Below are 15685 nucleotides of genomic sequence, written 5' to 3' on the forward strand. Positions count from 1 at the left end.
AGAATAATCCCAAAAACTACCGATGCCTCCAGAAAGGTTGGTTCATTCATGCTTTAAAAGGTGCATTGATATATTGATTTATACAATACATTTATAGTGATGATATTTTATCCTGCTGAAAAAAAAAAAAGCTGTTCGTTTTGCCTTCGTTCTCCTTTGATCTACTTGGGATTTTTACCTGCTAAAGCCTATGCCTACAGCCTGAAGGAGAAATCCATTAAGAAACACCTTCCTGAACGATCATACCTAATAAAATCTCCCGGATTTTAATTTTATGCCGAAGTGTTATTGAGATTGCTCAGCCCGGGTGCAACCCACGGACGTTCATTGGCCTCATCTTCAGTGGAAGGCTTGTTTTTTTTGACGATTAGACCACAGTATCCACATGCGTCAGTTAAACAAAGGTTTTCACAAAAAAAAAAAAGCATTTTTCTCAAACTGAAACTTGAATGTAAAATGGGTAAATTGAATAAAACTGGAGGCAAATCCATCACTTTCTTAATTTGAGTTCCATTTCATTCGGTTTGATTTGTTCAGATTGAGTCACCTCTCGCGGGGAGTTTGTTTAATTTCACAGCTGAGGGAGCGCCGATGGTTTTCAGGAGTGTTTTTCTTGTTCAACTTTTTTTTTTTTTTTTCACAAGCTATTACAGTAAATCTTTAATGCAATGCACCCAAAGCCTCGATAGTAATAGTCTGGTGTTTACATTGAGAAGAGAGGAGCATGATGACCACGTTGAGCTCTCTGCCTCAGGTAATTACTGTGGACTGTGGGTCCTGAGACACAGTGGATAGTGGAGCCAACACACACACACACACACACACACACACACACACACACACACACACACACACACACACACACACACACACACACACACACACACACACACACACACACACACACACACACACACACACACACACACACACCAAATTACCAAATTAAGTAAAGTAATAAATAAAAATGTTATTATATTTGTTATAATAATGATTTTGTGATATGAGAGTATATTCTGTAGTAGAGTCTGGGATTTTGGTTACCATAATATAAATATGGCGATACAGTGAAGGTTGTGTTCCAGGAAAATCATAATATCCACGTTACTAATAATTGTTTCTCAAATATCTGTGTGTAAATATCTTATGAAAGCACAAATAGTCATTCCCAAAATATCCTCAAATTATCAATATTGAGATATTCGTCAATATTCATTTTGTCAATATCGCGCAGCACTCAGCAGAGCATTAGCCCTTTAATAAACATGCTTTTGAATAACTGAACATCTAACAGAATATCTTAGATTAGGTATTCCAATACGCATACTTCCCCTCATTTAAACACCACACACACACACACACACACACACACACACACACACACACACACACACACACACACAAAAAGGGAAACCACAAATCACACATAGATCACACACAGGAGTGATCCCCCAGCTGACCTCAGACCCGAAGTGGGACTTCTGGAAGTGTCTTTGTTTCAATTACACCATGCAACATTTCACCATGGCCGGAGTCTCACAGAAACCTGAGTGAGAGAAGAAAACGAGCAGGGATTCCAGTACCTGCTGCCAGTTTTTCGGGGTTGTTGTTAATCTTGGGATTAAAATGCGGTTCTGCGGGCTCTCGTCGTGGGCTTCATTCTTTTGAACAACAAGGCTTTGAGACGAGCGCCAAGAAAGTGATACAGATGAAGGCAATCTGGAGCAATTTGGGGGAAACAGTGCGGCTATTTAGATCTAAACTTGCTCTGGGTGGGTGGACTATAAATAAAACACCAACCGTGCATACAAGCGCACCTTGTTTCTAGGGCCAGGAAGGTCAAGAAAAGTAAGAGGTTTAGACTGAAACAAAATATCACATCCCCGACCAAATGCATTATCTTGACTGGCTTTGTTACCCTGCTCCAATGCCGATGACGTCTTCCTATATTTCAATGATTGAGACATAACATTATGGACGGACCTCACGAGAGCCAAGACCTCCGACAGCTCTTTGGGACTCGAGCACGAGGATATACAGCCTTACATTCGGAGGGGAGGAGATGCCGCCAAGGCCTTTATAGGCGTCAGTAACCTATAAAGTGGTCCTGCATGCGATCCTGGAAGGAGGTAGGGGGGGATGGGGGAATCACGATGATGTACATCTACGGGCAAAATTAAGGACTTGTGTCGGCGAACACAGAAATCAGCGGGTGGGGAGTCGGTGCAAAGCCGAGTAAAACTGGGGTTTCGGGCTCCCTAGCAGGGGGCAAAAGCGTAAGAGACAAGAGCGGGAGGGAGTGCGAGACAGGACTGCATGTACTGTATGTGTGTCCATCATGTCCGTGAGATGGAAATAACCTAAGAGGCTGCAAACAAGAAAACAGTGTCAAGAGGAAAGAAATGAGGGAGCGAGCGAGAGAGGGGGATTCACAGATATCTGAAGCAGGAGAAAAGGGGAAAAAGAGGTACAGCGAGAAACCAGAAATAATGCGATAGAGAAAGAGAGAGAGAGAGAGAGAATGAGAGCGCGCGCGCGAGAGAGAGAGAGAGAGAGAGAGAGAGAGAGAGAGAGAGAGAGAAGTCTGAGGCACTTCCTAAGCCTGGCCGTCACGCATGCTTAACCTTGCGCTAGCGCTCGGGCGATGCGGCTTGCATATCAATGATGGAGAAATTTCAGCAGAGGCCTCCAACCAACCCTTCTCCACAGCACAGAGGAGAGAGAGAGAAAAACTCACCAACTGCAGCACGGCACTTTCAACGTGACATCGAAAACAGCCAAAAACCTCAGTATAGACAAACATCAACGCTATATCTATCCATCCAGTGGCAACATCTGGAATTTTCTCCATTTGGATCTCTTAGCTGTAGAAACCCTCCTGAAACTTACTCCACTTGGTGTTTTTATGAAGCCAATCCTGGTTTGTCAGCGTAAGGTTACCTTACAGCCTATTCTTTTGCCCGAAGGTCATGTCACAGGAACCACGGGCTGGGGCGATGGATGTACTAGTGGGGTTTGGTGGCGAAATCCTGGATTCACCAAGAACGACCCTGAGAAACCCGCATCTGTGACCGCTCACCACATGCACTAGACTACAAGGCAAGAGCGCTCTCAGAACTCTCTTAGCCGTCCACTATAGCGTGATGACTAGAGCCGCAATGGCACACGGTACGTTATCGAACTGTTGGGTTTGCTCCCTACAGTTCAATATGCACTCGTGAAGCGCGGTATCACAGTAGAAATCCACCGGAATCGTTGGGGCAGTGTATGGGCGGGGAGCAGCGTCAATCCATGCTAATCCACTGTTGCAGCTCCACCGGCCACCAAAGCCGCACGGCATTTCTCTATTTTCGCGGTGTGTGTGTGTGTGTGTATGTGTGGTGTTTAGATGATTATATATATATATATATATATATATATATATATATATATATATATATATATATATATATATATATATATTCAACTGTGCGCGGCTAGGCAAGCCTTTTAAATAGAAACAAGAGATAAAAGTACATATAAATGTTTTTGAAAAGAGTGCCATCCATCAAGGTGTCCAATTGGAGAATAACCCCTGGGATGGCTGTGTCCCTCTTTATTTCGAACTTCTCCACTCGTACCAGATAGTGTCGGGTCGTTCGCAAAACGATCCAGTTCTTTTGAACGGCTCTTTTGTAGGAACAAAGGGAACCAAGTCTCGATGGGTCGATGAGCCGGGATTTTTTTGTCGAGTTTTACAGTTTTATTTTGTGTTGTTTGTTTGAGTTGCCGTCTCCTGCCGCTGGCAAATGTTTTCCCCTCTGTGTAAGAGATAGCCTATGCTCCTCCCTCACTGGGCGGTGCCCTGGCTGAAAAGGAGCATCAGGTTCACAAAGCGAAGGCACACACGCACTGTGAGGTTTAACTTCAATAAGTTATTCTACTCTTATTATATATGTGTGAAGAATTCTGTTTATACCTCTTCTACACAAAAATAACTATAGTATTTATTTATTTTTTTTACCGTGAAACGCTTTTAAAATTTTACATAAATAAATACATACATAAATAAATATTAACAAAAAATAATATTTGAATAATCCGCTATCCTGGACACCCCCCCTCCAATCAGGTGAACTTACGCAAATTATAACAACCCACCGATGAACTTTAACCCCAGTCTGCCCCCACTGTCATACACACAGAGAGAGTTACACTAATTATTTTTGGCTGATCTTACACTTTTTAACTTTTTTTTTTGTTTTTTTCTTAAATATAAAGATACCGAAACCATACTGTAACCGTAGCCCCAAAACCATGATACCTACCGAACAGTGAGCCCACTGTACCGTTGCATCCCTAGTAGAAATGCTTTATTAAAGAGTGCAATCAATTGAAATGTGTCTACATTGTACCAGAGACATAGAGCTGCTGTTGGATTTGCTACTTGATCAAGACCCGTTTTAAATACAAAGAACAAACATACATGTGATATGTAGAACTGATGCAATATAGCACAATGTCCCACTGATCAATTTCAACAATTACAGGTGCAGCGCACATTTCAATTATATTGTGAAGCGTGGCGGGGTCGACCAGACAGACACAATGAAGGAGACACAGACGGAACCTCCGTGTAAAGCCAAAGCCGGTGTGATTGCCTGCCGCGAGGCTACAACCACCCTGGGGTTGAGGTGTCCAGTCGGAAAATAAAAGGGCCGTGTCCGTCCCTTTTTACTACAAACTTCTCATCAGACATTCTCTTCCCCTAGCACCAGGGGCTCGCCTCACTTTTCTCTCGCCTCTCCCTGCTTCGACACTCTAGTGTCGGGTCATTCACAAACGATTTGTTCTTTCTGACCGAATCTAATCGAAGTTAACAAAATTAACTGAATCCTCAGCCAAAATTATTATTTTTTTTTTTGCCAAAAAGCTACTGCTAGAAATCGTTCTGAATAGTACATTGAACAAACCTTAGGAACTGGCAAAAGAAGTTCAAAACTGTTTCCAACGAGTTGTTTTAGCTGCTTCGAGTCGTTCAGTTCTTTTAATTCCTTCAATTCATTCATCCCTCGAGCGCGGTTATTTCAGTTTGTGCGCTGCAAATCGTATTGTGCAGACACAATATACATATAAAATATACAATACATTACACACACATGCTCCCACCTACACTTGGCAACATTGACATGAAGGTCGAAGTAGAATCTTTTTTCAGGTTAAATTGTGTGTTCAATTATTTTTATTTTCTATTCTCATTTTAGATAGTTTAGATTGAAATATTGCATCGATTCAAAACGGGTCTTAAGATTTAATTGTCAAATACAGGACGATTCAGTACTTTATGGGACGGGTGGCAACCTCATGTCTTTTTCCCTTTGATTGCTTAAAAGAATATGAATAAGTCATCGCAGATGATAGAGGATATCTTTTTTAATTCACTTTGAACTGGGCCAAAAGGAGTTCTATGCCATGGGATTTATGTTAGGCTATGTGGGTTCAGCGGGAGGGTTCAGTAGGGGGGTGCGGACCGCCCCGGGTGAAACCATCAGAGGGGGTGACACCACGGCCGGCGAAACGTGCGTCTTGCCCACCCGATCAAAAGTCGCTGTGCGATCAGGCTCATTAGGGCGCAACCGTGCGTACAGGGAGACTCCTCAGACACTCTCTTACCCCCCTGCCCCGCCGCTAACAAGTGAATAAGGCTGGCACCCATGAGTTACCACACCGGGTGACACCAACCCCAGTGACGCCGCTGTGTGGGTTAAAAGTCTCATGTGCTGTCGTATATCGTAGTCAGGCACAAACAAATGAAATTTAACAATGGCCAGCTGTATTTCTTAAATAATATATAGCCTACACCCAGAGCATAATTGATTGGGGTGGGGGCAAGGAAGAGGAGTGTCTCACTGAACAAACCCACTGCAAGAACGAGTCGTTCGTGAACGTTAAACTCACCGGAAATCATTTGCGAATCAATGAACGAATGGGTGAAGGTATCTTTTTAGTGAACTGAATCAAAAGATTTGTGTCCCTGAAAGGAATAAAAACGCCCACCACTACCACATTCGGACTCTCCGCCGGGAACCCGTTCCCTCGACACTTGGGCCAATTACTCCCCTCCGATCAGATGAACTTATACAAATGACAACAACCCACCAATAAACTTGAACCCCCGTCTACCCCCTCATAGTCATACCCACACAGCGTTACACTATTAAAAGTTATTTATGGCAAACTACTATAAAAACGTTTTTCATACCTTTTAACTTTTTTATTATTATTATTTTCTTTAATATAAAAAACCTTAAGCATACCACTACCGTGGCCCAAAAACCATGATACATACTCAACTGTGGTCCCACTGTACTGTTGCATCCCTAGTGCCCACTAGGGATGAAAAGTTTGACTCTTTTTAGAGATTTGTCTCTTTATGAGTACGATTCTTTCAATTTTCCGACCCTTCAATCGTTTGATTCAGTCAGTGTAACTTTGGGCAAACGAGAGACGGAAGAGTCGGCTCCGAGTTGCGACTGGAATTCTCACAGGCTGATGCGCACGCGTGACTCGGGACTCGCCGATCTTCGTTCGTGAGCTTGGAGTCGCAGTTCAGCACGTGTGAGCGAGCCACACACACGTGCGCGTCAAGAACAAACAACTTTTTTTTTTGCCGGAGTGACTCACAACTCATTCATCATTTGAAAGATTAGTTTGCTATAAACAAATCGTTTGCGGGTCTTGCATCTCTAGTGCCCACACTCGAACTAATCCAATTTTCCTCCCCCGAAATGCAATATCACAACCATTACCTATAAACCTGATTGTAATAGATAATCCATGTCAACATATAGCACAGAGCTGAATTTTCCAGACGAGCACTCGTCCTTGTGCCTGCGACTAACGGTGGAGTATAGAGGATAGAGGAGAAGTAGAGCTGAGAACGAGAGGAAAGGAAATGAGCGGCAAGGAGAGATGAGAGGAGGCATTGGTGACGTTTGTCTAATTAAAAGAGGAATGTTAAGGGACCGCCGGCGCCGCCTCCCAAGGGACCGGCGCCCGGTGATAAACCCGCTCATCCGTGCCCTCCATCTTTTGAGGAGCGTGATAGAAAAAAAGACTTTGAGGATCCTGTGTTCCCTCTCCGCCTTCCTTCCCCTTTCCTTCTTTTACGTGCTATCTAATGCCGCTTTTGTCACGTCGATCCATCCCAAGGACCCTGAGTCGTCCTGTGAGGATGCCAGATACAGGGTCCCGTCTGTCGAATGACACAACCCCCCTCCCCTCCTTCTTTTCTCCGCCGGCATCGATCAGAGGCTGTCTGCTTTGCTTCAACAGCTCAATAGCAGGCAGCCGCTTTGATAGGACTTCTGTGGCAAGTTACATCTCAGGCAGCGTGGATAAAAGAGGGACTAGGATGGATGCCAGCAGATAAAAGAGGACTTTTAACAGGCTGCGTGTGTTCTGCAGGTGAAAAAGTGTTGTCTGTCAGAGCCTTGTCAGACTGTCATCCTCGCTTCCGTTTAAAAGACGACTTTGTATCAAAAAGTCGGAAAACATTTTGGAACAAAAAACAAAAAAAACAAAAAAACAAGAAAAAACATGCACATGCACGAACCACATTTGGTCGTCCCGCCCCTTGAGTCTTCTTATAATCCCAGATTGCTAATCTAGGCACTGGGGATTAAAAACACTGGTAGTTGGAGTGAACATCTTCAGGCTGACCGTCAAATGTAGGAGACAACAAAAAAAAACAAAAAACAGACTTCATTGTGTTCACCAGCGTCCCCCGTGAGAGCCGCTTGACAGACTTTTAGTGGTGTCACATTGACCGGATGTAGTGTTTTATGCTGGCACAGTGGGCGCGGCGGACAGATGGGGGGTTGATTTTTGAGGGATGAAGCATATGGAGAAGAATTTGGTGTGTGTAGGCAACGCGGCTCAGCCGGGGCTTACAGGAACTTAACACACAAAATATATCCTCCACCAACCCAAAGCAGTGGAAAGCAGACCAGACAGACTGTGATACATTCCACACACACACACACACACACACACACACACACATACACATACACATACACACACACACACACACACACACACACACACACACACACACACACACACACACACACACACACACACAAAATGCTCTCCACTGAGCTATTACAGTGCATAGCGGGATCTATTGGGCTCTGGGTTATTGCATGTTGGTTTTCTGTCTGTGTGCATGGACGGTTTGGAGTTTTTCTGGAGCCGAGCCAGTGGAACCAGGTGTGGACACTCACTGGTGGAAGTGATTCACGGAGAGAGAGAGGGAGGGAGGCGGTGCGGGGTGGGGTGGAGTCAAGTGGGCTGTTCTGACCAAACACCATATAAAATAAGATAAGATTCTTTATTTGTCACACGGCAAACACACCACAACACATGCAATTCATGTGGCGACGGCAACCATCACGCACACGCGCGCGCTTCTTCAAATGGCGGCCGGTGAAAATCATTCTCTGCTTTTAACCCATCCTGGCTTGTCCTTGGGCAGCCGGGAGCAGTGGGCAGCATACAGCGACGCGCCTGGGGGACCAATTTCAAATGTCCCTCGCTGGTCAGCGATGTGCATGTGCACCAAGGGCACCAAGCGGCCATGATGGAGCTCCAGTGCACCACCAGGTTCAGGGTCCACCCCGTCGCCTCACCTCGCCTGACCTGCGCACACAGAGCTCTTCCCGCTTTATTTCTTTGGTGCCTTTCATTTGAATCTCTCTCCATTTCTCTTTTTTATTTCTAGGTACTGTATATTGAGGGCTGTCACAATCATGACATTATTTGTCATACAAATTATTCTGATGAATGTATTGTCCTTCTTTCCTAAATTGTATGCCACATTTTATGCCACTTACAATGATAGTGAAATAGTACACTTCCACGAAGAGATGTTTATTGATTTTGAACATTGGAACATTGGAACATAAAATTTGGGTAGATGGTTAATTTTCCCCAACCCAACTGATGGAAACGCACTTGATTTCTATTTGTCGTAACATTTCTCATTGAATTGAATTGACATTGACTTGAAGTCGCACTTGCATTTGGATAAAAATATAATTATGGAGTCAAAATTATTGCAAATGTGTCAATCTGGTCAAATTGGTATATTAGGTCAAATTGGGTCCATTTTATTTCGACTTTGATCTTCAACGCTTTATCAGAAAAGCCATTATTGCCAACACAGCTTTATCATCTTTTTTTTTCAGACCTCAACAGATAACTTTGTTTCGTTTTTATTCTCCATGCTTCCACTTTTTTTTCGCATTAATGTGGTTTCCACGCAGTAAACGGAATAAGGGCTGATAACAGGGTGTGTGACAGGTGGTGGTTTACCGCGGACAGCCCTCATCCAGAGTGCAGCTGATGTGGGATATTACACTGGTACTGATCCATTTCATTGTAGTTATTCCTGCAAAGCGGCGACTCGCTGTGGATAAATACTTCCAGCATGAAGGCTTCACCTCAGCCCGCGCAATGCTGCATTGGCAGCCTCCTGGCACAATTCTGATGCGATGTTCTGTTTGTGTGTGTCCGGCATGACGATCCTCATGGCACCCAAAATGCCAGCGTCTGAACCACATAAATGGATACATCGTTTCTGCAATTTTTCCATGACTTATCTATCTGGTTCACTGCAACGCACAAACAGGCAAAGCATGCTGTGACACCCTACAAAGTAAAAAAAAAAAAGAGCTCTTTTCTATCCAACAGCATACTGCTCTGCAATGTACAACAGATGATTTCACCAAAGGAATTCTGCTCGGTTTCAGACCACAAGCACAGAAGGCTCCGGGACGTGTCCTCTAACTGGCAGTGACTGAAATCTACACCACTAGAACAACTGCGGTACACAGCCAGTGGTCTTGTACTGTCACTCCTAATAAAAATCAAGTGCAGGCTGCAACATAGGTACAGCCAAGGAGAGAGGGAGGGAGGGGGAGGGAGGGAGAGAGAGAGAGAGAGGGGAGGGGAAAGATAAAGAGAAAGGGCTGAAGCAGACATGCAGAGAAACAGTTGCTCTGCCTTTGAACAACTGCCTTTTACAGGAAGATGTACTTAAAGTCATCTGTTTAGTTTAGCGTAATTGTGATATGAATGTTAAATGTTCAATGATATAATGGAGCTCGTGTGAGTTCTGACTGTGAACGACAGTGACAGCGTCTGATCAGCTCACACTCAGCTGAGCACAACCTCCCAAAAAAACACCTGCCACATGCCCGATTGTCCCCTGCCAAATCATTCTTTAAAATGCTTTACTCGCCCGTATGGGTTTTCATAATATGCTTTTACTATGTTTTGTTCTATCGCTGATTATGAAACTTTCTTGAGGACTGTTTTATCTTCATCAAACTATAACAAAGTCCTTTCCCGTTCAAACACCAGGGTAGGGCTGTCACGGTCAGGAAAGCTCAGTTGATTACCAGGTAAACGTCACACAAATCATCGCAATTAACAACTTAGATGTCACAGTGTATTAATACACATCCACCTTATGAGGAAGAGACTTTCATCAGCATAAAATTTTGTAAGATAATAATAATAATAATTCAGATAGACAGTTAATTTTCCTCAACTCGACTGATGGAAACGTGCCACATTTGCATTATATTCATTGCAGCATTTCCAACACTGGCTCAGAATTCCCATTAAATTTGGATGAAAACATGCAATTACAGGACCGAACAATTTTGCAAAATGATTGCAATCAGCTCAAATAATTGCGATCAGACGATTATGTGATAACTGTACCACTGGAATTTTGGGTCCCTGCTCTACCTGTCTCGGGCCTCCAGGCAAACTCAATGTTAAGAGGAAACGATGAATAGAAAAATAATAACACTGTATGGACTCAATGAGGGATCATTCCACACACAAAATGGGCCTTACAGTAATATTAAATATCACCTCAGGCCAGGGTCCTTTTATTATCCATTTTAAGTTTTGAAATACGTAAACACAGTATAAGTAGCTTTAAGACCGAGGCCATTTTTGTACAGTTGGCGACTATGTATTGTGTAGTTTTGTACACCGATAGCCAAAGACCTATATGGCAAGAATAGTCTCCCATTAAAACCACTGAGGTAAACACGTAACACACACACACACACACACACACACACACACACACACACACACACACACACACACACACACACACACACACACACACACACACACACACACACACACACACACACACACACACACACACACACACATCCGGGCTTGCCTACATCTCCACGGGCGTGACGCCAGCGCCCGGTACCTGCGGGGGGTCCGCTCTGAGGTCAGTACTACAACACTGTAAACTAATGATCCAGCAAATTCCCTTGCTCCTGCTCTTTCCCCTCCACCCCCCTCCCTTCTGCCGTTCCCTCAATCTGTTGTTGCCCTCGGTCTCTACCGCCCGCCCGCCCCGCCGGTCCCCCGCTGTGCTGCAGAAATGAGAAACAACCACAGACACGGCAGCGGCACAGGGCTCGCTCTGCCTCAAATGAAACTGTCCCGCTCCGTTCCCTTCTTCCGTCCTCTTATCTCGTTGTATATCTCGTCCATCCTCGTCCTTCCTTCTCTTCTGGCACGGCCTCGGACTGGCCAGTGGAATGGCAGCCCCAAAAATAACAATAATCCTTGGCCAGAAAAGTCAGGCGAAGTCCAGCAGACACTTTGAAGAACTCAGTTTGATGAATGGGATTCCACATAATTAGGTATGAGCCAATATAAGACAATGGGGGTCATTTTGCTGCAACCGTTATGACCCTGAAGAGGTCAATGAAGATGTACCAGCATGAAGACGTGCCTCTACTAGCTTTAAGCTGACATAAATTATGTCTCTGCCAATGAAATTGAATCAATCAGAGTTCATTTACATCAATTGTCATTTCCTATTTGAGAACAAAAAGATGCTCTGATGTCACGTCATAAAACTTTTGAGCCTCCGACACTCACTTGTAAAATCCTGCGAATGCTTCATTTGAGTCATGAATGAATGAAGGATCTTTCGGCTGAATGGCTCCAGAAGGACTCGATAAACCGGTCAGATACTGAACGAGAAATACACGATCATTGACTTTAGGGCAAGGCGACAAATCAGTATTATTGTTGATCATCATTCAGTGGAATATAATTAAGATCAAATGAAGACATCACTTCATTGTGTGATATACAACGTTGTAGTATGAGTTGTAGTTCTATTGTCGGGATTTTTGGTAAGGATATGATACATGCTGTATCATATAGTTCAGAATACAACTCATTATAGATCCTCAAATGGATTATTCAACATATCATTTTTAAATTATAGACAGGTATTTTGCCAATATATCACTATTGTGTAAAGCATATCGCCGAGCCCGAGAAGAATTCTGTTGTCGAACAACTTGAGAGAGGGATTCTGGAATTTATGTCATACAGAAACACTGAACACACAATTCTCTCATTCTCTCTCTGTATACTAAAACACACACACACACACACACACACACACACACACACACACACACACACACACACACACACACACACACACACACACACACACACACACACACACACACACACACACACACACACACACACTGGGGGAAGCCCAGTGGAGTACAGGAAGGTTTCCATCCTCCTCTATTTTCAGTCCCTTACGATGAAGCAGAGCTGGAGCCAGCGTCGTCGTCTTGATATTGATTGAGGAAGAAGAATGGGACTCTCGAGATGCCGCCGGGCACTCTATCAAACTGTGGACAAACACGGATGTAAAGTTCCACTATAAAAGCAGGTGGCAGAGAGATCATCGTGCGGACGTCTCCAGGACAAACAACTTTAAGAGAGCGACAGTTCTCTTAAACGACGATAAACAATAATGCTGATTTGCCAGCTTGCCCCAAAGTCAATCATCGTGTATTTCTTGTTTCAATATTTGACCCGTTTATCGAGTGAGACCATGATCCATTCAGCTGAAATGTCATCGAACCTCGACTTCACTGAAGCAATCGCACGATTTTACAAAGTGTTTGAGGCTCAAAGTTTTATTATGAATTGACATCTTGAATAGGAAATGATGATTGATGTGAACAAAGTAGGAAATGACAAAGTAGGACGATAAACAATCCATTTCTCATTGCCCCTCCCCCCCATCAACTCAGAATTACATTACCTTTTCAGAGGTCGCTGACCTATGACCTCTGAGAAATGCCCGTCAGTATCCAAACAGCATTAGTGGAGTCTCTGTCACTTTATTTCTACACAACTGACGAAATATACGGAGCAAGGCCAAGACAGTCAACTCCGAAATTTCAATACGTCAGTCCGACAAATAACAACAACAAAAGTTTTATATTAAAAAAATAAATAAATAAGTAAAATAAAAATTTAAGCTTAAGGGTTGTGAACCTAATTTAAGGTTGCGGACTTAATGCAATCCGTATTACTTTTTGTTAAAGCCAGACTGGAGCTCTATGCCGAGGGGTAATGAAGTTAGAATCAAGCATGTGAAACGACAGCTCTCACACCTCTGCTATAAGTTGCAACGTGCATCATCTTAATCTTACAAATGTCATTTCATGAACAACATTCACTGCATTGTCTCTAAATATCGTAGAGACCTCAAAAAAATTGATTGAGCTGTGCATCTTTACTAAATGCACACATGAATATGATAACCAAATTTGACTACTTGAATGAAAAAAAAGATATATATATTTCGGTTGTTGTTTATTTTTACATGAATTGATTTTCATTTTCCCCCCAAATCATCCCGCGGGGCGGATAAAACCACGCCGCCGGCCCCGATCCAGCCCGCGGACTGTATCTTTGACACTCCTTGTCCCCGAGCGGTCAAACACGCGTGTTCGATGTCATTTGTATTTGTATTCCTATCTCACTCAAAATATGGATTCATTGTATTTGGTGTTTTTTTGTGTGTGTGTGTGTGTGTGTGTGTGAAAAGCGCTCTTTGTTTCGGGCACAGTGGGATTCTATTATTAAAATATTATCATTATTTGCTGCAAATCAACAGAACGTCTCTCTGTCCCAAACACCGGGCTGCTTTCGCTTTCGCAGCCGGTGGAGAACGCCGTTGCATAACTTCTATAATAACAGGCAGCGCGCAGCGGGAGACGCTCCGGTCACTGTGAAACTACCGTGTTCCCGATCACAACGCGAAACAAGAGCCCAAACAAGCGGCTGTGGACATAAAAACACGCGCTGACTTTGACGCCGCAGATCCGCCTGTGTGAATATTAAAAAAAAAAAAAAAAAAAAAAAAATGCATTCAAAACACCTCGAATTGTGAGGGGGGCCACGCGTCGAGGTAACAACAGCCCGCACGAGTTAAAAACAACACGTCGAATCATATTAATAATAACAACAATTTTCGAAAATAACGTCGCTACGCCGAGGAGAACACGCGCTTTGCGGGCGCAGGGATCGTTCGACCAAACCGGACGTAACGACCCTCCCGAAACCACTAAATCTACCCGTCTCCAACATCCAGAACAGACAACTTTTCCAGCCCGGCGGCGGCGGCGGCGGCGGCGACGGCGGCGGCAACAGCGGCGGCGGCGGCGGCAGCCCCGGCCAGCCGCTGCTCCGTGGCGGGGTCCGCCCTCTCCGCTCCGCCGGCCCCGGCCCCGGCCCGGACCCTCCCCGGCTCCCCTTCCTCCCCCCGCGCGAACGCAACTTACTTTTCTCTGGCTTGGCTGTCGGACGGCACGCTGCTACTCTTGCCTTTGGCGTACATGCTTGCTGAGAGCTGCGATTGTCACGCACCTGTCAACCCATCACAACCTCCCCGGGCACAGCCCCGTCACCATGGCGACACAGGCAGCGGCGCTGCTCATTGGACGAGCCCGCGGTGGGGAGCCGCCCACTCGCCATGGCAACCGCCGGTGACTGACAGACGCTTGGCCACGCCCTTCCTCCCATAACTCCCCTCCCCACGTAACCACCACAACTCTCTCTCTCTCTCTCTCTCTCTCTCTCTCTCTTCCAACCTCCCTCTCTCTCTCTCTCTCTCTCTCTCTCTCTCTCTCTCTCTCTCTCTCTCTCTCGCTCTCTCTCTCTCTCTCTCTCTCATCTCTCTCTCTCTCTTCAACCTCCCTCTCTCTCTCTCTCTCTCTCTCTCTCTCTCTCTCTCTCTCTCTCTTCCAACCTCCCTCTCTCTCTCTCTCTCTTCCAACCTCCCTCTCTCTCTCTCTCTCTCTCTCTCTCTCTCGCTCTCTCTCTCTCTCTCTCTCTCTCTCTCCTCTTCCAACCTCCCTCTCTCTCTCTCTCACTCTCTCTCTCTCTCTCTCTCTCTCTCTCTCTCTCTCTCTCTCTCTCTCTCTTCCAACCTCCCTCTCTCTCTCTCGCTCTCTCTCTCTCTCTCTCTCTCTCTCTCTCTCTTCCAACCTCCCTCTCTCTCTCTCTCTCTCCTCCTTCTCCCTCCCTCACCCTCCCCCCCCTCTCTCTCTCTCCCATCCTCTCTCTCTCTCTCCCGCTCAATCTTTCACTCCCTCTCCCCTCTCTCTCTTCCACTTTTTCTCTCCTCCCCTCTCCCCCCTCGCCCTCTCTCCACCCTTTCTCTTTCCTCCTCTCTTTGTTCATTGAATTGTCTTCCAGTTTTGTGTGCTCACGCCGCGGGAATCAGTAGATACCACACGTGTTAAATAAAATAGTTTTTAAAGAC

General features: G+C 44.9%; 1 protein-coding gene across 22 annotated transcripts in view; it reads right to left on the minus strand.

Moving 5' to 3' along the window:
* The window catches only part of LOC307233268 (single-stranded DNA-binding protein 2), a gene marked incomplete at its 5' end in the record, with an annotated part of 58892 nt that extends 44134 nt beyond the window's left edge, over positions 1–14758 (minus strand). For all 22 annotated transcript variants that reach the window (XM_080004561.1, XM_080004553.1, XM_080004557.1 and 19 more), the window contains one exon: positions 14703–14758. In XM_080004561.1, the coding sequence (XP_079860687.1) occupies positions 14703–14758 (56 nt within the window). The remainder of the gene's footprint in view (positions 1–14702) is intronic.
* Positions 14759–15685: the final 927 nt, after the last annotated feature.

Source organism: Zeus faber (genome assembly GCF_960531495.2).
Source record: "Zeus faber genome assembly, chromosome: 7".
NCBI lineage: Eukaryota > Metazoa > Chordata > Actinopteri > Zeiformes > Zeidae > Zeus > Zeus faber.